This window comes from Lingula anatina, chromosome 1, assembly GCF_051362555.1.
Source record: "Lingula anatina isolate TDL-2025a chromosome 1, LinAna3.0, whole genome shotgun sequence".
NCBI lineage: Eukaryota > Metazoa > Brachiopoda > Lingulata > Lingulida > Lingulidae > Lingula > Lingula anatina.
In genome coordinates, this window is record NC_141767.1 from 41,355,556 (window position 1) to 41,380,300 (window position 24,745).

General features: G+C 38.4%; 1 protein-coding gene across 2 annotated transcripts; it reads right to left on the reverse strand.

Moving 5' to 3' along the window:
• Positions 1-1,408: 1,408 nt before the first annotated feature.
• On the reverse strand, positions 1,409-24,516 carry LOC106175631 (LIM/homeobox protein Lhx1). Of its 2 annotated transcripts, none has more exons than XM_086996124.1 (6): positions 24,496-24,516; positions 19,823-20,025; positions 13,643-14,064; positions 7,364-7,541; positions 4,953-5,069; positions 1,409-3,312 (listed from the first exon to the last, which is right to left on the reverse strand). In XM_086996124.1, the coding sequence occupies exons 2-6, from the start codon at positions 19,920-19,922 to the stop codon at positions 3,134-3,136; spliced, it is 996 nt and encodes a 331-aa protein (XP_086852250.1). In that variant the 5' UTR covers positions 19,923-20,025; positions 24,496-24,516; the 3' UTR covers positions 1,409-3,133. The 2 variants fall into 2 exon arrangements, with proteins under 2 accessions (XP_086852250.1, XP_013413189.1); XM_013557735.2 differs by lacking the exon at positions 24,496-24,516 and adding an exon at positions 22,165-22,602.
• Between the last annotated feature and the right edge of the window lie 229 nt (positions 24,517-24,745).

Sequence of the window (24,745 nt, forward strand, 5' to 3'; positions counted from 1 at the left end):
GGTCAAATACCCGCAAGACAATTTCACAGACGAACAGTGAGGCCGTCAAGTGTGAATTTTTAACTTCAAATTAACTTTCAAATCACCATTCGGTAGTCAATGAAAGAGTATAAACATTTGCTATGAACTCTGCTTTTCACAGACGTTCTGGAGGCCACTTTAATTAATTATTACAAGCCGTCAAGAACACACATATGAACAACACCAGCAAACTGATGTGTCATCCCGATTACATGTGCATCAGCAGATATGAAGTAGTAGATATGGATAATTAATTATTTGCTTTTTACTGTAAGGATTTGGCTTTACTGCACAAATACAGATTACCATTAAAGTCTATTTATTGCTCTAATATGCTGTTAATTCTGATGTCAAATTTGTGTGCGCAGAATTGTAGAGATTCTTGAAATTTTATTTTTTATGTCATGGATTTTGTGTCCTTTTAACAACAACAACAAAGAGAAAAACGAAATTCCAAATCATTTAGTTTATAATTTTTCTTCAATATATAAATAGAAAATATGAAAATTATTTTCATGCGAACATCATGAAACCAATTATTATAAGGAAAAATCAAATTACATTATTTCATAAATATTTTGAATGTTAGTCGTACAAGAGAATTCAACGGTTATGATTTTTGCATAGGATTTCGTTATCTACAATAGCATAATCTTCACTCGAATGCGGGAGAAACTTTAATATTTCAGCTGATTCTACTTGTATTTTAGCATGCGGAAACGACAGCTTTACACGACTCTGTTCTCTATGCAGAATATATTATAAGCATCACTTTTGTAACACGTTTTGAACAGTACGCTTCTGCGTGTTTCCTATGTGTCGAACAGAATATAGATATGTTTTTTTGTCAGATTAATTAACCATCACGTTATCATTTATATTGATACAGCGAAAACGTGCCATATAATCATGAAATAATTCCTATACGCACGTTTCTTCAAAATTAACTCTGAGGAGGTCTTCAATAGGGCATTCGTGTTTATATTTTGTTGCCAAGTTTAGTATTTTGAAAAGTAAACCACTATTTTCGGTCATGTCAGGGAATGATATATTATCTTTTCAAAGAGATAAGAATGATTTATTGTTTTTTTTAGAAACCCGCACTCGGATTAGATTTGGGTTCAAATATTCGAACATCACAATCCTGACCTGCTGATAAAATCTGAATCGCTGTTTTTCACATTTTTATATTAAGATTATATGCGACTCAAATATTTTCGAGAGAGTTGCGTTTTCTCCCTAAATTCGTGATATTTATAAAATATTTTGAGCCAATATATACCACATCTTTTCAATAAGATACTCATGACTAAAATTCATGATAAATAAACTATTCCTCATCCTCAAAAACATACCTTATATCTTGATTAAAAACAAATAAGCCAAATTGTTCTATAGTTGATTTAATTTATTTTGTAATTTTTTGTTGAATTTTTTAAACATTATTAACACTTGGAGTCACAGGTGGACTTGTCGGTATTACTATCCACTACTGATTGTATAGACCTAGTAAGAGCTATTTTTACAACACTGACTGTCATGGACACGAATTACAAACAGGAGGAAGAAGATGGTGAGATCTATACAAGGTGCATGGGTTAGAAAACCATCATAGAAAAGAAACAGAACGTGTTTCCTCGATCACTTTCTATATAAGTTATCTCGAATTGATACCTTTAATGAAGCAAAAAAAGCTACTGACCTGCCTAAACGTATTAGTTGAGAGAATGGTTAACATACACGTTAGATTCTATACCATTTAAACGATATGTAACACAGGTACATTGTACTGCCAGGGAATAACCACATCACAACAATGTCAACCAAAAAATATAACACGATTTAACAACTAATGTCTACAACAAAAATCGTCAGCAAATTCATTAGGTGACTTAGATCTTCTGGACATATTGCAGAAATAGTTTAGACATTCAATCTATTCTAGGAAAAGATCACTTACAAAGTCGAATTGCATATGAAAGTAAAAGCCGTTTGCAGTTGTCTTGGAATAGCACCTTCAAAATATAATAATTGAAAAATAAATCACACATTTGATAATTATATTTCATCTTAAAATTGTGCTCTTGCTTCCCTAAGAGGAAGAAAGGAATAACGTGCGAGGGTTGCTGCTATCCCCCATATTACTCCAAGGGAAAATATATCGTACACACACACATTACTGCCATTCATTCTTAAATTAACGAAGAAACTATAAAAAATTATTTTTGACAGATAAATTCTCCCCATTCTCTCACCAGTCTTTTAGATGACAGTAGGGGCTACTTGCTGATATCTACTACAACCCTCTTACCTGCACAAAAACATTTTGTGCCTCTGACAAAAAATTCCAATATTAATGAAAACGTGGTTTCCGGGACCTCTGACTTAAAAACATCACAGCGCTGAACGGGAGCGCCTCGTGCTATTTGAAAGTGAAGACGGTTTTGTGTTTCAAAATCGTAGCGTTATGAATGCAATGATAACTACTTTCATACTTCTGCAATATCTGGAAGGTCTAACGTGACAGTGATGCCCGTCTGACAGCCAGGATAAAGAAAATGTCTACCTCCGTGCGCTCTCCAAATGAGGCCTTAGAACTGATGACTATATCACGGAGAAATGAGATTCTACTATTGAAATGCTGCACAGTCCAGCCTGCCGAATGAGCACGGCTGAACAGGAAAATTCACGTCGTATCACATTAAAGTAGGTATATTGTAAGCCACTGTCTCGCGGAGGTCTGACATATGCTTTAAGAATGTGCGTGTAATTGGCATTGGTTGGGTCCCCATCTTTTACCTTGGAAAACCCACTGAACCATCGACAGTCCAATCGGAACACAGACTGTTGAAAGAAAACAAACCAACAACAGAGATTCCTTTTTTCCAATAAGTCCTTTTCAATTAATGAGTGTATTAAATAAAAAACATTGGCAAGAGTTTCTTTCATTCACTGAATGTCCTTTCACCTAAGATTCCGGAGATTTCCTCCAGTTCCTTTGCTTCTAGCGATCATTTCCCCCCCAGAATCTCCATCCCTCTGTCCCAACTCTGCAGGGTATGAAGGGGATGACAATGCGTTGGGTGTGACGCTAAGCGACATAACGGTGGTATCACCATGCTTCCCCCATCTCTGCCGGATGTTGCATCCCAGCACCGAATCCGTTTGGCGCTAGTCCCCTGGGTGGACCCCCGGGACCGAAATCTGGATGCGTCATCATGGGCTCTGGACTGGAATTCGGGTTCATCATGTCTCCCGGCTGCATGTAGTGACCTTCTTGTCCCATTCCACCTGCAACAGTAATAGTAGTAAAACATCACTTTAATAATACAGAAAATGTCAAATAATGAAAAACGTATACAGACTACTTTTGAAAATAAAGCGGTTTAATTTGTTTTGTATGTTCACTGATCCAATCAAGAGCATATCACTGGTTATATGTCTTATTTCATATGTTAGTTTTAGCCTTTCATTCTACCTATTTCGAAACATTCACAATGCCAGAATTTTTAAGTCAAATTTGACACCCCCCCCCCCCCAACAATATTCGAAAGACCAAAAGTCAACCAGGTGCGGGTCTAAATAAAGTTAGCCGATGTTTGATAGATCGGCAGACTTGGCGAGCGCTAAGATGGGAATGTAGATTTCAAGTTGGTTGCAAACTAACACCTTCTCAAGTATTAATTGAATGTGGCTTGTTTTATGATAGTGGAAGGCGGGAGAGGGGAGAGGTAGAAGCAAGGTCTGGGGTTTGTGTTTGTGGAACCTCCAGTTATGCACAGCGAGCTTTGAAGTGCTGTGCTTAATTCTATCTTGAGCCGAGATCAGAAGGCGCAAGGGCTGGGCGACTCGCATGTCGCGGCCTCAGCTCCTTGGCTCAGCTGGCAGGGGTAGCGCATTCTTGCTCAGCAGAAAATGGCGCTGTGATTGGCACAGACAGTTGTAGCCACCGGGATGGCTTATCGACACCCGTGACCCGTCACCCCGAGCTAAGTAAATAGTTACTTTTTGCTTTGTTTTTTATCACTTGACGCGCATAGGATCTTCAGTATGTAATCAGTAGCAATACCAAGTAAGCTAAATTTGGAACGTAAGTTTTTGCCCTGCAAGATCAATGCATTTCTTTCAGCAACACGGCTTTTTGTAACATTTAAACATTTCCTAAAAGCCGAAACATTTTTTCAAAATCAATAATATATAAAGGGTCCAGGCTTCACTGTCAGATACGCTTGTTCGGGGAATGGAGTTGCACGCGGAAGATCCCCTCCCACCGGCCGCAAACCGGAGCCTATTGATCAAACGCTACCTAATTGACTGCAGCGTGTTTTAATTTTCAATACCACTGATCACAGCTTAGGCTCGAGCTCAGATATTTCTCTGCCCTTTTCCGTAATTTCGTGATGTATCTAAAATATTACCCAAAAAGACATCGTGCATCCAGGTAACGTTTGAACCTGAGACACGGAGAAACCTCACGAGGAGGTCGTCACGGACAAGAGAACCCTACCTTCTAACAACCAGTGACGTCGTATGTGGCTAAATTCGCGATCATTTTACACACACACACACACACACATACACACATTTATAACTGTTTATGAAGAGAAATTTGTGATCAATAAAGACATATTTCAAACTGGCGCTTTACATATTATTTGATCATTATATACGTATATGATATTTATTATTGCTATTTATATCATATCTCTTTGACAGAAAACAGAATTCTTTATCTAGACGATGTCCAATAATCCATGCGTATAGATAAGTGAAAGGAACACCACAATCCAAATGAAATGATAAATCTCCCCCCCCCCAAAAAAAAAAAAAAAAAAAAAGAGAGAGAGAGAGAGAGAGAGAGAGAGAGAGAGAGAGAGAGAGAGAGAGAGAGAGGATGAATCGATTCGCTATAAATAAGTTCGTTTTCTTACCATGCATTTGTTCCATGTTTCCTCCAGGTGGCATAAAATTCATGCTTCCCGGCTCAGCTTGGCCCTGTTGTCCAGGGAAGAATTCATTGTAATTATACCCTGGGTAAAAACCTTCGTCTGAAATACAAATAGAAAAAAACTATAAATACCTTTATAGTTATCAACTGTAAAAATCAGTTGAATACATGAATGAAAATAGAAATTTATGAAAATAGATATAAATGTCGAAAGAAAAAATAAAATAACATTGGAATCCTCTAACTATATTTGCATGTTTTAATACCGTCTGGAAGCAGTGGCTAGAAGCGTAATTGGACCTCATTTGTTCTGAGCAATTTCATTTTATCAATAATGATTTCAAATTGTCACTCATCTGGTTACCAGGGTGATGTTATTGGGCTTTAATTTGAAATTAATCATGGTATAATTGCATAATTTGGACGTGTAAATGAAATAATGATGTGTTCAGCGTGCGCCGTCTGTTGTTTGATTACAGACTTGGCCGTGCTTCCTGTGGTGTTGTTGAGTCTGGCCACGTTGCACAGACACTGGTTTTGAGGGGAAAAAACACGCCCCGAGTCGTAAAGGCATATGTTATCTTAACTAGTTCAAATGCTTTTCTTTAAAATTTCAAAATGCTGCAGGGAAGGAACATTTTGGTAAATCAAAGTTTAATGTGAATATGTCTTGATTATTTGTGTAAGGACGCAGAAAAAAACGCGTCAAATCAAAGTGCTTTTGGATTCGATATATTATCCTTCACACGAAAGAAAAAATGGCTGCCTTGTAAAAATCAGAAGTAGAGTAACAAATTTGCGACGGATACCACTTCTCAGGCATGCGCTTCTGACGCAAGATGGACATTTCGTAGTAGATTAACTAAGAGCATCTTCCGCTTGCGGAATATTTGAAGTGAGTAATGTGATCTGGCTGTGAGTCGTGGCTGTATGCAGGGAAGGTAAGCTATGCTTGGCGTACACCTGTCCCACCTGGAGGGGGGTTCACCTAGCGCCATGGGCACACCAATCGCGAAAGTGGAGGAAGTGGGTTTATAAAATAAAAAAGATAAAAACTCCACGCGCATAGCCCCAATCATAGATAAGTAGAAAGACGGAACATGGACTGCATGAAGCACTGCAATGTAAACATCAAATTGGTGAATTTTGCATAACGAGATTTTTTGAAATTTTCAAGCGTGCCAACACGCCCACCCTCACAAACAGAGAAACAAACAAATAAACATGAATAGTGCCGCATAAAAGAATGTCGACCAAAAATATCAATTTTTGGAATGGCGCCGGTATGCTTCATTTGGAAGTTCGTGACTGCAACAAAAAGAAGCTACGGTATGCCACTGCAACCTGACGCAACGGCTACAACTTGAAACTACATACGCGACCGAGTCCTGGTAGCGAATACACGAACCAGTTGACTTCAAAGAGAACTTTTACACTCAATTTCGTAACGTTGAGAAACCCTTTGCAGTGCCTTTGTCTCCCATTATTTTGATTGTTCCAGTATAGTGTTATATAATTCCACGCAAACGGATTGTATGTGCTCTTCTGTTCTATATCGGGAGTAAGAACCGAGGCGTTGTGAATGATTTTTGCAAAAGAGGACTTTTCACCGTCCATAATTTAAGGATAAATGAAACGAGTCGTGTCTTTGGTAAATATGTGATTAAGCATAAAAAATTCAGCACACTGAGAGCTGCAAGTTAATACACCAAAGAAGCAGATTGGCAACAGACCTCAAACAATAACTGAAAAAATTGCATTCAAAAGCACATGGTTTTTAAAATAAAATTCAACCAAGCCCAATTTCCGAACAAACAATGGCCCTCATCCCAGGCAATCGGAATTAAAAAGACTAAATAGAAAACACGAGACCTGTCCCGTAGTAAAGAGTTTAGATTAAGGCATCTGTTGAGCAGTTTGAACGAGCTCAATAGTCTACCCGCATGGTAACTCACCCGCATACGGTGCCAAACTTATTGAGGCGGAACAAGGTTCCATGAATTCAATTTTCTTACAGAATAATTGAAACAAGATACAGCTGTTCTTGCAAATAGGTGAAGAATTTTTAAATATGATGGTTAATTGTTAATTATGTTACATTATTAGGAATTTAAATGTACGACCGGCTTGCTGTCGAATGTTTGCTGGTAGCTTTGTTTGATTTCTAAGAGTGAAGGCGTCTGAGGCTATGAGGAAGTATGGTAAATATATCTTATTACCGCCAGTATGGCCCACATTTCATGGGAAAGGCAACAACCCTTCAATGATCATGAGTCTTACCTCTTATTTTTGGATAAGACGTCTAAATTTAGCTTGAATTGGTTCAGTTATGAATTTATGCACCAAAATTTCGCTCGTCTATGTCGATTTGAAAAAAGAGAGAAATGTACTCACCAGTGAAATACCCGAACCCTGGATTTCCCATCATTTCCGGACTGTCGTCTAGTTCCGGGGACATCCCCGACCTGAGCGCGCGCATCCTTCTCGGACTCCGGAAGAAATGTCGTCTGGCCCCAAGTGCACTAAGTTGTTTCATGCGGCGCTCTTTAGAACGACGGTTCTGAAACCATACCTGGAAGAAAACATTTTTCATCAGAATAATCTTTACTTCAAAATTCGTTCAAAGCTACACGACAAAAGATTCTACGTGAAAGGCTTGCAAAGAAGACATAACATTACTATGTCCTAGTCCTATGTCCTAGACGTTGTTTTTATTTATTTCGCCACTCGTTAGCATCGTCCTGAGAGACTTTGTCTCATTTGTAGGATAAACAATAATATGTTGGTTCAATAAACCAAAGAATAAACAGGATGTGTATTTTTTTTTTCAAATTTTGTTTCCCCCCATGTTTATCGGTAGTCCTCCGTAACCGCGCCTATTAGAATACAACAATGCTGTACTTAAAGTCATTCAGAAGAAATTGCTTTCGATTTGTCTTATTATGAAGTCGATTATTTTCTGCACGAATTAGAAAATCATATCTCTTTATTTACGTTGCAAGAGTTCATTAAGCTCGCACTTTATTTGACGAAGTTCATTAAAATGCAATTAATTAGTTTTTATTAAATTTCCCGTCCCTCTTCAAATGCGCTAATCGAAGAAGCGCGTGTATTTTCTTTGAGGTAGAATGCATCGTTCCGACAGCTATTAGTTTTCGATAACATCAATGATAGGTTGAGGTTGGCTCTTCTGGTCCCCCCATCAATTATGTATCAACACTTGTAACAAAATCTGTAAATATATTTACCGATTGGAGATGCCGATGAAAAATCGAACGCGCACTCACCCAGGCGAAAAAATACTTCAAATGAAAATTTGATGACGATTAATTGCTAGATTCAGCGCTATTCTCACAATGTTTTGCCGTGGTTGACCTTTGCGTATTTTAGCGTCCTCAGTGGTATTCTTAATGTGTGATTAACTTCATGTTTCCACTTAAATGCTGCGGTAGAAAAACACGGTCGATTCACCTTGCAAGAGAAAAAGCTTTGATTACACACCTACAAACACGCAATTTATTTGGGATCAGGGCTTTACTGGTTAGGGTATACATCATATCATATCATATTGGTTACAATATCGCTGCATATATAATACTGTTGTCCCCAAGTGGTAGCGTTCCTGCATTAGCTCGCCGCACCTGCACAGCTGTATTTAGAGGGCTCCGCATCAAGGTTCTCTAGTTTCGCGCCCCACGGCATTGGGCCGACGAGGCTTCTTGCTACTTTCATGTCTCTTCGCTGCGATTACATCTTACAATAATAGCCCAGCCCTGAAGGCACACACGTCTTCTGCAAGATCAATGTGCTAGCAAAACTTCTCACTTCTCTTTACTTTTATTTCTGTTTGCGTCCCACCACAGTTGGTAACACTTATGTTCTCTTGCCAAAACCTGAACTTCAGCCATGCAAACTTTTTTCACTTCAATTGATCTTGTTTCTCGTTTCTATAGCAACAAAAGAAATCGATACAGAAAAATCTTGCTCCGATTTAAAAAAATATTTTCCGCAAACAACGTATAATCAGCATTAAAAATAATCTATTTTTAAGTGCTTTATAATGCATGCTACAATGCTTTTACACAATTGCGATAAAAATGTTTAGGGCAAATTAAATACTGAACGCGGTTTGCATGCATAACATTCCGTAAAGGACAATAAAACCCCTCCAAGAGCATTTGACTTTTCGTCTAAGTCGATGTTATGGGCCAACGATCTTTCATTTTATCATTTCAAAATATCAAACTTGAGATTGAAAAATAGCAGTTCATATATCGCGAAAGGTGTATCTAATTTTACCAAAAAAATTTAACGGGAGGATAAAAAAATCTAGAACAATCTTTTTGACAGGTTGCTGGTCGGCCAATATCGCGTGTCTACATTAACTTCTATGCTAGTAAAGCAATGTGAAAAAAACGATCAAGTGCTTTAACAAAAGACACGCCATATAATGAACGAAAATGTTAACTAGGCTTCTACCTTCGGGGATTTAAGCTGGGAGAAAAGACGGTTGAACCATCGAGGTCAAGAACCGAACGACTTCCGACAAACGTGAAATACCGAAAAACACACCGGACACGGGGAATCCAACAGCACGGACATGCCATTGTCAAAATATCCTGCAAGTTACCATGGCAACAGAATAAACGATGCCTGATATGCTGCTCGTCAAGTCAGATAAAATACTGTGTCTAATGTATTGTATTTCTATTTCATAAAATATGGACGGCGAACGTGTAGTTCGATACTTATATGACAATGGCAAAGTTTTTGGAAGAGCTTGGGTAAACCGAAGTATTGATGAATGTGACCCTGGAGGTTCGTGCTTCGTCTCTCCAGAGAGAAGTAAGATTGGCGTTTTTTGATCTCGGCGTATCTGACGGCTCCCTCGACACACATTAATCACTGCACTGCCTTCTGCGCGAGAGATGCAGACGATGAGCAAGAACCCCGCAGACGACCGGGGATCAAAATTGGCATTGCTGTCGGTTTTTATTGGTCATATAAATTTCGGAAGTGAAATTAAAGTCTTCATACGTACAATGAATAAAATTAAATAAAATAGAAAATGGAATAAATGTCATTGTAGATTATTTAAAGTTACATCTAATCCAAGATTTTTCCCCAACAGCTATTGTTTCATATTTTCATATTGCTTGGTTTTTCATTTCTTATTTCTAGTATTGTTATTAAAAATCTATTCTCTTTCGTACTTTCATCCTAGGTTGACAATATAATCATAACAAATGCTAATAGAGTCACTGATTTCGCCAAAACTAACAAACAGTCCAACCAAGCAAGTGATTTTTCCCAAATTCTCCAGATGATATTGTAGAATATAAATTATGTTATTTTTCCCCTGGCACTAACGTCGTGCTCAACCTTATGTGAATACGTTGGCTTATTTACACGGGGGCTAGAATTCGGATCAGGCCATGTCTCGAAATGTTACAGTATCCATCTAATCCCTCCAATATTTGGGATTGATTTTTGGTGAGGGGTCAATAGTGTCACATATCGGGAGTAAAGGCCGCCAGCTTGGCGCCGTCATCTCTCTGTCGTTGCCTCATAATACGTGGCCGAAAGTTGGCATTGTTTATTTGTTGATTCGGTTAAGTATAGTGAGCCGAAAAATGAAGGTGTGAATGTTTAGCAAAAAATCTGTGACACGTGAAAAGAGTTCTAAACTATTAAAAAATTCAATAAAAAGAGCTCCTTTCTTGGTGCCACAATCTGGTGAGGGCCCGAGGTCAGAGAGAGAGAGAGAGAGGGAGAGAGAAAGAAAGTTCCTTAACGCATTTATATTTTGAAGCAGAAGCAGTTATCTTTTACAGTCTAGACAATGCTTTACTATCGGAAAATCACGTTTATCACTAAAAGAAAACCTAGGACCTTTTGTTATATAGCCGTCCGTGGTACTTTATGGATATCCCATTAGTTATACATTAAGGTCCTTTCGAACTCAACGCTTTCCCAAAAGTCACAAGTATCGATAAATAATACCCTCTGCCAATGCAATTTAACCAGTGTGATATCAAAACTTGAGAGTAACCATCTTCCGCTACTAGGTGTAACATTGTGCAGACTTCCAGCGAAAATGGCTTTTTAAACGCTCTGATGTGCGACCATTTCATCGCCCTGCTCCATAAACATCAGGATGATGATTGATAGTCCGCCGTGCCAGTCACGCCGTTAAATACTACTCCGTTTGCAGGAAGAAATATTAAAATCCTACAGATTTATTATTTTCATCGAATTACAATAGACATTTCAAGATACACGACCGTTTAGACGGCGATTTTTAGATATTTAAATAGTGTTTTATATTTCTTAAAATCCTGACAAACCGCAGACAACGTGGATGTCAAATTTCCCAATGGCTGTAAAAATATAGCAGCAGCAGTTGTAAACAGTTTAGGAAATTAGAAACGTTGATGGCCAATCTTGGCGCAAACTGTCAGTTTAAAAAGTGATCTTGCTGCAATATATTGAATTCTTGTTAGGAACTTAAGTATGCACCTGGGAGATATGCCACGTCAGTTGACATCTGTCTGCTCGCGCGCGTTCGTTCAATCAGACCAAATACAACATAATTGGGTTCCAAAAACGCCAGTATTAAACCTCACCCTCATGTTTTTAAAATCTTTTTTTTTTATTATTATTATTATTTTCGAAAAAAAGTGAAAAAAATTTACTTTTCACCCACATAATTTCTATCAGCTTACGACGGGTTTAATTCACGCTCGCGGGCTAAGTAGAATATCTGTTATTCCAACATCGCTTACAAATTCGGAGATGATTATAATTTGCTAATAAGCCTATTTTCCCCGCTGAGTGTGTAATAGTATTACCGGCCTTGATCATCGATGGCGGTACGGGAACTATTATCAGTGTCTGCCGTTAAGAGTACGATGACTTTCAATAACTCCATGTGCCACACATTTGCGGACAAAATTGTGATTCATATATAACTCATCGAGTTCATGTTATAATATGGGAGCAGAAAAATTGCAAATTTATCTCAGAAATGCTTTTTTATTTATTTATTTTTCTCTTTAACAATTTATTCGGATTCTGTGTGTTGAGCTGAACTGTTGCTATAGTAAAGAGACGAGCTGTTTTCATCATATCCAGTATGGAAATAAGATATTAGATCTGTATATTCCGAAGTAGATCACAAAACGAATATGTCTGTCAACTGTATAAGTAAGTCACAAAAACCTTTCCTAAATAAAAAAGTTTAAGCAGTACCATTTTTCGTGCAACAATTCAACCCCTAATAACCGTTCTTTAGATGGTGACACTAATATAGTTCATATAAAAACGGTTCATGTTGATTTCAAGTCTTTAAATCACAGCCTATAGGTTCCTGTTACATTTTTACATTTTATGATTTGAAAAAAATATCCATATTCATATTCTGTGCAGTGTGTATTGCTATAAGAGTTTCCAATGACAATTTTTCAAATTCACGGGGATCGTGTATCGGTTTATTTGCCGGGCTGGTGAAGACCACGCTCTGATACAACGTCAAAAAAATGTCTGACCGTTTTATATTGATTTGATTTTTAAAAGGATTAAAAAATTAAATGTCAGTGTTCGATGTCGCTAGGTTTGGAGTTTGTCCTACTTGTTAGGAGGCAGTGTTGTTTTACATTGGGCCCCCAAGCCGCCGGCACGCTTGGTAGCTCTCGAAACAACATTACTAGCTACTTTTGTGAGAAGCATTGTGATTAATAGTTTTCATGTGTTTATTTTTTGAGGCAAAGTCGTCTGAATTTTGTAACAGTTTTTATTCGTGGATTTGAATCACTTCGGTTGATTAGAGCCCGCCGGAGCTAGGGGCAATGTTGTGGGGACTTATGAGACAACGCCATTTTCTGCTACATTTAGTCTGGAGGCACATTTACGAGCCATTCTGTAAAAATTGTTATTAATGCAAATAGAAGATGAAAAGAAATCCCCTAGTTTGTGCGGTGGCTTTTGTGTCCACTGTGAATGTAAAGGTGAGCACGACTTGGCCACGGGTTATACGTTATGCTATAAATGTTTTTGCAAAGCTTTGTGTCCTACCGCTAGTTTTGAGTTCAGAATAATCAAATAACAGGAGCCCGAACACCCGATTGGCTTTCTGGCTTTTGAAAGGTGTTGGGAATAAAGAACTGTGTTTTGGTTACACTTTCAAGCATTACGTGAACGGAGTGAATGCGGCGTGCCTGATGCGGCGCCGAAACGCCGGGATTTAGAGAATAGAATGTTTTTAACAAAAACACTTGCTTTTTCACAAGAGGGCAACTTTCTTTTGCATGGCGGCGGTCCCAAAGCTTTTGTTCCTGCCCACAAATAAGCAGCTTTAACTCATGAGGCTGAATAAGAGGCTTAGAAGCATAAACAGCAATGGAGCGAAACACGGTAGCTAACATTGTGACAACGCGGCTTTTCAGATGTTGACTAGATTACCACAATAGAGGGCTAATAATCAACAATAACTATTGACCCAACGTTTACAAAGTTTCACCCATTTCGAAAGGGTTAAATCTGCTATCCCAGCCCACGTCGCCTTCCACTCAATGAAGGAATTTGATAAACAATGCCATTATGTTCCTCCTTACCCACAGACACTGGTTAGAGTAGGGAAGAAAGAGAGCTGACAAAATAGAGTCGACAACCTACCTGAATCACCCTCATGTTCAAGCCTGTCTCTTGTGCGAGCTGCTCTCGTATGTGCCGGGTAGGTTTCGGCGTTGCTGCAAATGCTGCTTTCAATGTCTCTAATTGTTTTGCTTTTATTGTTGTCCTTGGGCCCCTTCTTTTCGTCCCCGATGTATTCCCCTCGCTGCCACTGGTGACTTCTTTCCCATCCTTTTGCATACTGTCTTTCTTTTCAGGACTACTGCTATTACTATTTGTATGTACCATGTCCTCCGATGCGGAAATATTTGAGCCTAAGTTTGGTATATTATTATTGTTTTCTTTTCCTGACGTTGAATCACGACTGCAATTGTCCCCGTCTAAACTCTCTGTTGCGTCTCTGTCGGAGAGATTCCCGGGACTGGCTGCATCTAAGTCAAAATCGTTATCTTCGTAATCTGATCCTGAAAGACAAATTTCAACCATTTTCCTACAAATCAACATTCAACTATCAAGACATCAATTGTATATTCCAAGACATACACATTTTATGACGGACAATCTTACACTACTACATGATATCTAATTCAAAATTTAGATGTCGTAATATTTTCTACCAAAGACCAAATTTTAGTTGTCGTAATATTTTTACCAAAGAGTAAACGTAACTACATAATAACGGACTTATTGATATTGAAAATATTATTGCATTTGAAAATAAAAATATTTTATTTAGTCATATTTCATTTTGATATGATACCATTTTGATCAATTTAAAGATACCTGGTACTTTTAATTAATCAACTAGTAACTTTAAATTAATAAACTAGTATTAGCGGCAAAGGGATCTGTCTGGCGACCACAGCGCGGTAGTTTTTTCTCGCTGCATTATCCACCATCGTTACCTGATTACTTGATATAAATTATCGTTCATTCCTTTTATTTTGTAATCTCCAGTCTCCCATTGTTACTTCCATCATTTTAAGATTAGAGTCTATGTATTGAGTAAAAACTGCCCATGTTCAGGACATTAGAGTAAATACTAGCTTCCATAATAGCGCTACTCGAAGATGCGCCCAAGCAAACATAAAGCTAAAACATGTCATGCAGAAGTAGTTTCAAGGAAACATTATCAGAATAATACATCTCCAAAAGTGAGTTCGATGAAAAAAAGCATAATCGTAATCGAAGCCATTCATCTTGAAGAGGCCTAGGTCTATTACAATCCCTTCTATGACAAGCGGTGGGGCAGATTTTTTCACGCCGTTTTCAGCTGCAAATAGGTTTTACTAAATAATAATTTTTAAACAAAAAACTACTTAATAAATAAAGAATTAATAAATATAAATTACACAAAGAATCCTTTCAGTTTCATTCACATCTTTGCTTTTTTTTCAAAAAAATTTCTAGGCTCTGCCATTGTGAAAATGTCTAGAAAAAAGCAAGTGGCCGGGAGAAGGAGCGAAATGGCCCGAGGGTACCAGGGATCTCTGTGTTTTTAGAGCCCAGTGTCGCTGAGGTACGTGGCTCACCACTGAACAAACATCGGTGTCGTGTTTATGTGCCTTGATGTTATTGTTTACGCTTCGGGAGTGAAAGCATGGCTGCGCCTAAGTAACATTTATTTACCGCTTAGCTATCTTTAAGGAATTTTTGTTTTCATAAGCTTTTTGTTCTGGCCATCTTTTTGCGAGTGGTGCTGCTCTCAGGTTGAGTGTCGGGTCTATAGGGCCATTCTAGCATGTAACGACCGCCACAAAGGTAGGCTTTGATCAAAGCCTTTTATGGGGATTTTATTTTCATAGCCTTTGCTTATTCTTCTGTATTAATGCCCTGACCGAGAAAAATGTCGTAGGGGATTTTACTTTTGTCCCAGCGCTGCGGAGAAGAGTATGCAGCCAAGGCAGGTCGGAGCTACACATACCAATGGATAAAAAAACCCTTTGAATTAAGCTTGCCGCTACCATTAACGACCCTAGAGATGGGAAGATGATACACTAGTCCGACCGCTTCACCGACCTGTTAAACGCTTCATTTCGTCTAAAATGATCTGCTTTTCGGTAACTTAACGCCGACAGCTCTCGCAAAGTTTCCCTCAAAAACAAGGTATCATGATAGAGCAGCTCTCACCTGTACTTCTCTCGGGCACGTCGCTGTGCGCCCCGATATAGAACGGACTCTATATGATTCTACCCAACTGTGTGACGCTATAATGATTTTGGCAAATAAAACCTTTTTTCCGCCAGTTATTTCTTAAAAGGGGATTAATTAAACACAATTTATCAGTCTACAATGAATGGGTTTTTAAGGAGTTCATTCATGTAGCTTGCGCGTTTTCTGCTTTACAGAATTTGATGTTCAACGATCCGATCGAAAAATAAATTGACGCTATTTATCTCCACTATAAAAATGGAGGCATGGTTGTTGACGTACTTAGTATCAGTGTGAATCACTTTAAAGCAATTTCTTCCTCATAAAATTGATATTCTGAATGAGATACGATCCAAGGGACAAGGATTTCATAAAGATCGCACGCTCTGTCGCCTGTGAAATTCTCTGCAGATAGAATGCATTTGAAAAATGGGGGCAAAGGTCACGTGTGATTGCTCAAATTCATTTCATATCGTACATGCATATCCGACAGCCGTCCGTAGTTCTGTTCGTATGAAGTGCTTAAATATGCTTCCAGCAAACCACCTGCTTGGTTTTCCGGATCGGAACAATCCAGCCTGAAACAATGCTATATTAAGGAGTCGAGTCTCCAAGCATCCTTCCGGAGCCCCGCCATCACGGGCAGACGCTCCGTGAGGTATTACAGACCAAGACACCAAGTAATGATTCTGAACGAAACGTTATAGCTTTATTCTTTAAAGAAAAACATGTTTAATATTTTTAAATAATTGAAATAATGTTTAAAATCGAAAAATAATTTTTTGAAAGGATAGTTTCATCTTAAAAATTAGCTAGCCCAAATGCAACATCCCATTGGACCGTAAGTGTTTCTATCAACGTTGCTGCTCGCGACAGATGATCCCGCTTGATTAAACGGGGTTTAATTACAGTTTGTAATTGGTGCATTTATCGTATTAAACTGACAGCTAACACACAGACAAAAGACAAAGGATCGCGTCCAGTTGCCGGGAATTCCCTAACGGGCACCCCATGGGAAATACTCTCTGATTTACGATAAAAATTGCAGAAAAAATATTATTGTGCGACTCGCAGAATGAATCTTTGCTACAGACAGTATGTGGGGGATATGCGAAGAGCCAAAAAACGGCTTGCCACTAAGAAACTATTTTGTTTACAAATTGACACGAATAAAATAAAATTGTAATTGTAAAATTCCATTGAAAATTTTCATTTCCTGCAGAATCAAGTTCCGACACAAAAATAATGTGGAATGAGCAGAAATTATGTAAAAGAGGGATAATTTCCCGCATATATTGTCCCAATATCGAAAGTCGGTGAATTCATAGCAGATCGATTTCAAGTTGACTCGGTGAATCAATACGCACAGGCTTTGACTTACTGCGGTCGCCAGCTGCTGCAGTTCTTTCCTTAGGCCAGGAGACCCCATTAAAATGCAACTATTCCCTCACAGCTCATTCTCTCTATAGAATACACGCCCAATGAATGGTAGAGGTTTTCATAATAAGGGTGACTAGGCAATACAACCTACTATCTCCACTGAAAAGACGCCCGTTTATTCAGTTCCACTACACCCTTTTTTCTCGTCATAACTGCTATATGGTATCAAAATCGGATATTTTATTTCGCGTGAAGGATTTCAGCTACCTCGGTACAAGTATACTTATGTTTGCTCGCGGCATATTTTCCTGATCTGTCCCGTAAAATATGTCCAACGGAACCTGTCAATCTATGAGATCGATACAGTTCCCGTGGCTTCTAACCTAGATCTTCCTTAACCATCGATCTTCAATGGGGACTCTGTGTGTAAGGCACAACATTTATAGTTTTAATGAAGTCATCATAAAGAATTTATACAATGAAAATAAGTGAAGCAGCCTAATGTATTAAATGAAGAAATCGATAAAATAGCCGATCTACCCCGAAGGAAAATCCTTTTTGCCAAAATAGTATGCTCTTTGACTTCAAATCAATGCCGGGCATTCGGAATTTCTTAACAGTTGACTTCTGAAATATTGATGAAGTGTATGTTTTATTCTACCTTCTTACAAATCAATCTAGACGCAAGCGCACAATGAGCCGCGGATATTCCTTGTATTTCAGCTTTGATTGCAGGAGAATATGAAGCTGAAATTCAGTTTATTTAATGGTAGAAATACAATAACCGATACTTGAACAATGCTGATCCGTCGTGAGCTTTCTAAGTGTGCTTGCTTTTGGCGACATTCGGTACACAGTAAACAGCGTCTTCTTTTGACAACCACCGCCAAATTGATAATATTCCCCACCCCTTTTTCCTTTTCCGATATTTTGACATATTATCTCTTTCTTTCTTTACTCTCTTTCTTTCTTTACTCTCTTTCCTTATTCTCTCTCTCTCTCTCTCTCTCTCTCTCTCTCTCTCTCTCCTTAAAGGGAGATATCCAATATTTTTAACGCCTTCCGTGCAATGAATACTGAAAATATCGCTTCCCTCAAGTGCTATGTTTGTAACCGACTCTCTCCGATTTGAGCTGAAACTGCTGGGAATTTATTTTTCTTCACCTACGAACATAAACAACTGCAGTTGCTGTATAAATTTACGCAATTCGCACAAATATACAACAGAAATATGTATGCCTATTCTGTCTTGCCCAATTTGCAATGACTAACCACATACCTAATTCCTCACAGCTCGTAAAATTCGTCCCTACTTTACGACTGAACGGTAGAACAGTAAATTGTCAGAGAGCCGGTCTACCTTGTCCGATAAAACAATGGGCGGCCATGATCAAAGGGTTTGTCTTCAGGTGTGTGTATTGTTCTTTTATTAAATTACCGGTAGATGGATAAACAACAGCACTGGTGGAAATCCATAACAGAATGGATGGGTACATACGAAAGACAATAACCAAGCCGCAATACTTTAAATAACGAACAAATCAATGAAATCCTAGTAAAGATAACGACTACTTGGGAAATTCGGTGCATTGTAGTAAATTGTACATTCCGAAGTCGCTTAAATACCGCCATTATAACAATGCACAGTTTGAAATATACATTAATGTGATTTGTAATGTGAGGAAAATCAAATGGGATTTGTAATGTGAGGCAAATCAAATGGGATTTGCTTTCGATGCCTATTTAAGTATTATTATACTAGACCTAGAAATTGTTGCTTCGAGCTTTTTTAATAGATATATATTTTAGATGCATTATCAAATATAACATAGTTTCAATATCTATCGAATATTTACCCACTTTACTTAATATTAAGCTTGGATAATTTTTGAATGAGTAAATTTTTTTAATTGAAAAAGAAAAAAAAAGAAATCTAGACCATCTGCCCAGCAGTCGCGTTCTCGTGCCTTGACTGGCGTCTCCAGAGACACAGGGTTGCACAGAGAGAGAGAGGCAGAAAGCGGCATTGATGTCGTCCTCAATACGAAGAACAAGAAATCGATCAGAACAAGAGAGTCGAGAATAACTCTCTGCGACAGAAATGAGAAAAAGGGAGACGGAAGAGACGACGAGAGAAAGGCACGGATTGAGTGAGGAAGGGGTTTGAATAGAGGAGCGTTGCTAGCAGAAGTGACTTAGTGCGAGCAGCAAATATATTTTTCTCAGCGCACTTTCCGCACTGGGAACACCGCCCGCACACGCCTCACTGAACCACAACATAATAATAAGAAAATCTACAGAGTTTTATCGTATTACAGGACATTTCCATGTCGAATCCTGAGCACACGTCGCCTTTCTATATTTCATTAATCCCTGTTACCAAGAAGGTCACAATCGCTCGGTCGAACATGAGGAGGAATCAATGGAACAATATTCTGCTGCGCTAAGAAGCGCACTGAAATCATATTGGATATTTACAATTCAGTAGTGTTTGTTTTAGAATCAGTGTAACCGAGTTTACACTTCAATTAAGGTTCGTTTTCTTTCCACACTTCTTCCGACTGGGCAGTGAAGCTTCCCCTCAATGTCAACCGTGCTGTGTGCCTTCCCTGCTCACAACGGAAAAGAGGGTATTTATTTAAGTTCATGAGTAATGTAATAATTAATTGAGCATAATTAATCCCCACTTACCTTGGCATTTACTATTAATATAGTCCTCTTTGCAGATAAATTTATTTTCATCCAGCACATAAAGTTCTTCTCCCGTTGAGAGTTGTTTTCTGCAGACCATGCATGTAAAACACTTGAGGTGGAATACTTTTTCTCGCGCCCGCCTCACGAGATCATTGGGGGAAATTCCTTGACTACAACCAGCACACTTTGTTCCGAAACGTCTGCAAGAAAAAAAAATAATAGACATGATATTTTTTCTGGATTTTATTTTTCCTTTAATACCGAAATAATTAATATTATCAAGTAACATATAAAAAGAAAATAATTATGTGCATTAAAAATAATGTACCTCGATTAGTGTAACTGTTTGTAACTGTTTGTTACAGGCCATTGAATGAGGGTTTAATGACGAACTTCTCTCAGAGAGCATGTCTGTCTCCATAGCAATTATAATTTTACATAATTCTCTGCAATGGCCGCGAGTTCCCACAGCGGAGTTTTGCTTCGGGATGGACTCAAATTGCTCGTCAGACATCTCCGTAAGACAGTGCGGATCAGTTTACGGCTCTAAATTTGGAAGAACAAACACGAAGTAACATTCTAGACCCCGAAACAGCAAGATTCGGTAAAACTTGTCGTAGCCAATTAACAACGAGTACTAATAGTCAGTAGCGTGATATCGCATGGTTATGTGTACAACAGACAACCGGCCTAGACGCCTATGTTTTTGTATTAGCGAAAGGCCACTGTGAACCGGGAAAAAATAACACTCGTGTTAAAAGGATGAGCCAGTACATCTATCTGTTTTGAAGGACAAAAAATGCATCTTTAGAAAAAATTCAGTAGATAAAATAACGTCTGTCGACAATTTATTTCATTTATTCTATTCACTTATTTTATTTATTTTTTTTTTTTACAGCAAAATGTCATCACTTTTGTGCAAATATTCAACAGATGACTGTAGCTCTAGATCAAATCTGTACAATGGAGGTTTTCATTTTAGCCTATAAGTAATACAATTACACGTCTTAACGAAATTACAAAACTATTAGACACCGCACGATACTCCCAGAAGACCAAGCCTTTGCCGCGGTCTACTGTAAAAGAAATAATCGGGACAACATGAAAGAGAAAGCTGACATATTTTTGTGCGATGTGAGAGCTTTCTTCGCGCGTTTGATATGTTGTTGAAAAGATCAAAATTCACTTTTTCAACACAACATTCGACAGCTCTGTGATTTCGGGATCATGTTGTCTCGATAGGGCCCATTTCTCTGGTTTACAAACGGAACTAGCACTACTCAAATATTTTCTCATCACCCGATGATCTAGGAATGGGGAAATATTTTTAGCATGTTATTCATCTTTTAAATATTTTATCAACGCATGGCGAATGTAAAATATTTGATTTAGCCTTGTATGAAATTTTCATCAACAAAAAGAGCTCGTATTTAGTTCCTCTTGTTCAAGTATGTGTGATTTATACATATAAAAACAAGAGGCCAGATGATATTATTCACTAAGGTCGCTGTTGCCGACAAAAATCATCGTGATAGTGCAAACCTATGTAACTGTCGTTCGAAATCGGACGTGAGCGATCATACAAGTAGGAGAAAGCTTTTCACAATTTCTGCACAATTAGTGCTCTCTAATTAATCCCTTCCTGCGCCGTGAAAGATGATAGTCGACACACTAACGGACAGTAAAGTAGACAAACTTGAGAGTGAAAATCACGAAAACAACAATGAACCACCCACAAGTGGTGGCGTAAAATTGCATTTAATCTACCGTCACGCTGCTATTTCGATTTGATTCATATTATGTAAATAGACAAAAAATATTCACACGATTGACAAATTGGTTCATATATTTTCTATATGCTGTGTAATGGGTAATGCAGCGTAGTTCACTCGAACCCAAGCTGCTAGACCGGTTATCGCGTTAAGTCTGTCAATACAGTGTAATTTTAAAGTCAGGGGTACTTAGCTACTGTAAGCCCACTACTACATTCGGTGTGTATTTGATGCATTACTATATGACGTAATCTTGGATCTAGTCATGCGTTACAGTCAGACACCGACTAGAAAGTATAATCCCGTGTGGACCTTAATCATCACTTCGGTGTGTTAATATTATAGTCACTACCAGGCAAGACTACAAGAACTATGTATTATTCATATTAAAAACATTCACTGCTACTAAAATAAAAGGCAAACACTGAAATATCGGAATCATAATAACGACCTTAAAACACACATGTAATATGCCGTTGAATTCCATGTATATTTCTTCGAACGATTGTCATATTTGTTGTGGTTGGGTATGACAGTCCTGTTTTGACAGATGTCTGTTGCACCTACCTGAAGAAATCTGTCCTGCAGTATAGCTTCCCGTCCCGACTAAAACATTTGTCAGCAAGGTTTGTTTTACAGTCTGAGCACTGGACGCATTTGGCGTGCCACGTTCTGTCCAAGACATTAAATAGAAATCTATCCAGGATCGGGCGGTCGCACCCCGCACACACCACCATTCTTTGGACCGCCAGTTTCGTAGTTGCTCCCAGGGTGCAGGGCTGATACGAAGGGACTAGCGGGTTCTCTTCTCGAGCTCTCTCAGCAACAACTGTGTACGGCGGCTCAGGCTGGCTTCGCGTCGCTTAGTTCACCATCAGAGATTTGTACGCAGTTTTTTGATCAGGAGAAAATTAAGTAACTGTCCTTCCTCGTATTTGCAACCACTGGCCGGCGCTCGCGTACTATATCCACTCTAGCTATATCCACACATGCAATGGGACCAAAGGGCCTCAGTGTGGGAGCTAGTATCCCACTGGCTGATACAAGCCACGCCTCCTGCCAATCATTGCAGTTGCTAGGAAGCTTCTATAGTAAAGTGTTGCCCTCGTTTATAATGTCAATACAATGGCTAAAGCTTTTGTATGTCAAGTATTATAGTTTTCAAGACTGCTTCCATCACTAGCACAATCGGGGCACCGTTCGTATTGAACCTGTAAAGACAATTATAACTAATGGCCCATAATAAGCTTAATCTTAGAAAAGCTTGCTTGGTCCTTTTGCCCATGAGCTGTTCGAGTCTTTTGTGGCATCAAGCAAGTGTCAAAAGAAGTTTGTACACGTAGCCGTATTAAACAGAAAGTCACCCCATACATAACAACGCCTTGCGGAGCTTTGTGAATTCTACCGGGACGCTGATCGTGTTCCTTTTATCTTGAGATCGAGTTTCTCGCATTGCAGGCTTAAAGTGGCCACGAAGTGGGGCGAGGCCTCCAATGCCTTCAAGGGAATTCTTTTCCAGCAAAAAGACATTTTTTGCACGTTTCTCCCTCCAGCTGACCACCACTGCTGTGGTCAGATGCTGTCAGATACCCCCTGTCCTGCCGGACGGCAATCACACTCAATTTGTTAATGTGAGTCACAAATACACTCTGTCGTTTTGTTTGTTTATTATTGCTGTTTTTATCCAAATGGTCAGCACACGTAGAGTAGGCCTACCTGCCTGTCAGCCAAAGCAAGGGGTGGTCAGCGTGTAAGTATTGAGTCATAATTTTGTTTTCACAAACAAATATAAAGCATCTAATTTTGATAATATATATTACTGTAAAGCATTTAGTATAAATTTCAAATGACTTACATATGGTGGTTATTTTGAGAGCAAAATTTTATCACAAGCAACTGGGATTTGAGCATAAAATAAAGGACTATGTAAATTATATATACGAACAATATTACAATATTATACGACAACTGTAATAAAAGAATATTTTTTACCCTTGAATATAAATTCAGCAAACGCGATCACAACTTATCACAATTTCTGCTGACAAGATGGTGGTTCTTTAAACACAGGCACAACGTGCCACGAATTTCAATTTTTATTTTAAAATTCTTGACAGTTTTGTTGTCTCGCGATTGCATCATTGTCTTCAATTGTCCTGTTTGTTAGTTTGGATTTAAAGTAGTTTGGCACAAAATTTATCTTATAGTATCTCAACCATAATCTAATATTTTATCTGTATATCTAAATTATTTTCTCTAATAACTTTCCGGTTTATAATCAGAAATTCTTGAACTTTCAAAATGCCAGGTTGTATAATCGCACTACATTTACCTTAAAAAATTATTTATTCAGCGCGCTGCGCCCCGCACGTGTCGAGGCGGACCTCAAATAAGCAGCGTCCAGAGAAACAAACACTGCTTGTTAAATTTATATTACGACAAGCTAATTTCAAGCATATGCAATAGATTTATGATCAGTCCTGCGTCGGCATACACCGACTGGATTAACGCAAAGCCCACTAAATCTCCATGGAGTTGGAGACTCATTTTGATATGCATCATCAATATATGAAAGGCGAACGCGTAATAGCAAATACGATGGAAAACTGACACTTAACCTTTTGCTTTCTTGTTGGGAAACCCTTCAGGTCGGTACGGATGGAAATGTTAAAGTTGAAATGTTTTAAAAAAGATATATACGATTGCATATTTTTTCGATAGTTTTGGAAATGTAGAAATATTTCGACAGACTGGGCAGCTCTGTCTTGAATTGACAATGCGTAGTAAGAAAATTTGTAAAAGCCATCTAACATGCTACTACATATTTTTTCATCAAGCCAAATGATATTTTTAAAAAATATTACAGATATTATGAATGAAAAAACAGGACTTTACTACCTATTCTGATCTCAGTGTGGCACTAGAAGCGCATGTGTTCCTGCTAGTAGGTTTCCGTAAGGCATGTGGACACAGCGGCCAAGTATCTGTTGAATTTGTTTAAGTACAGTTTGACTATCCCGTTAATTGTAAATTGAGGGCGGGGGAGCGGAGTTTTGTTTCACACCTCGGGGTAGATCAAAGAGAAGCCGACCACTTGTTACTCTCGTTTTAATTCAATTAGTCCCTTCTGTTTGCAGGACGCAGCAGT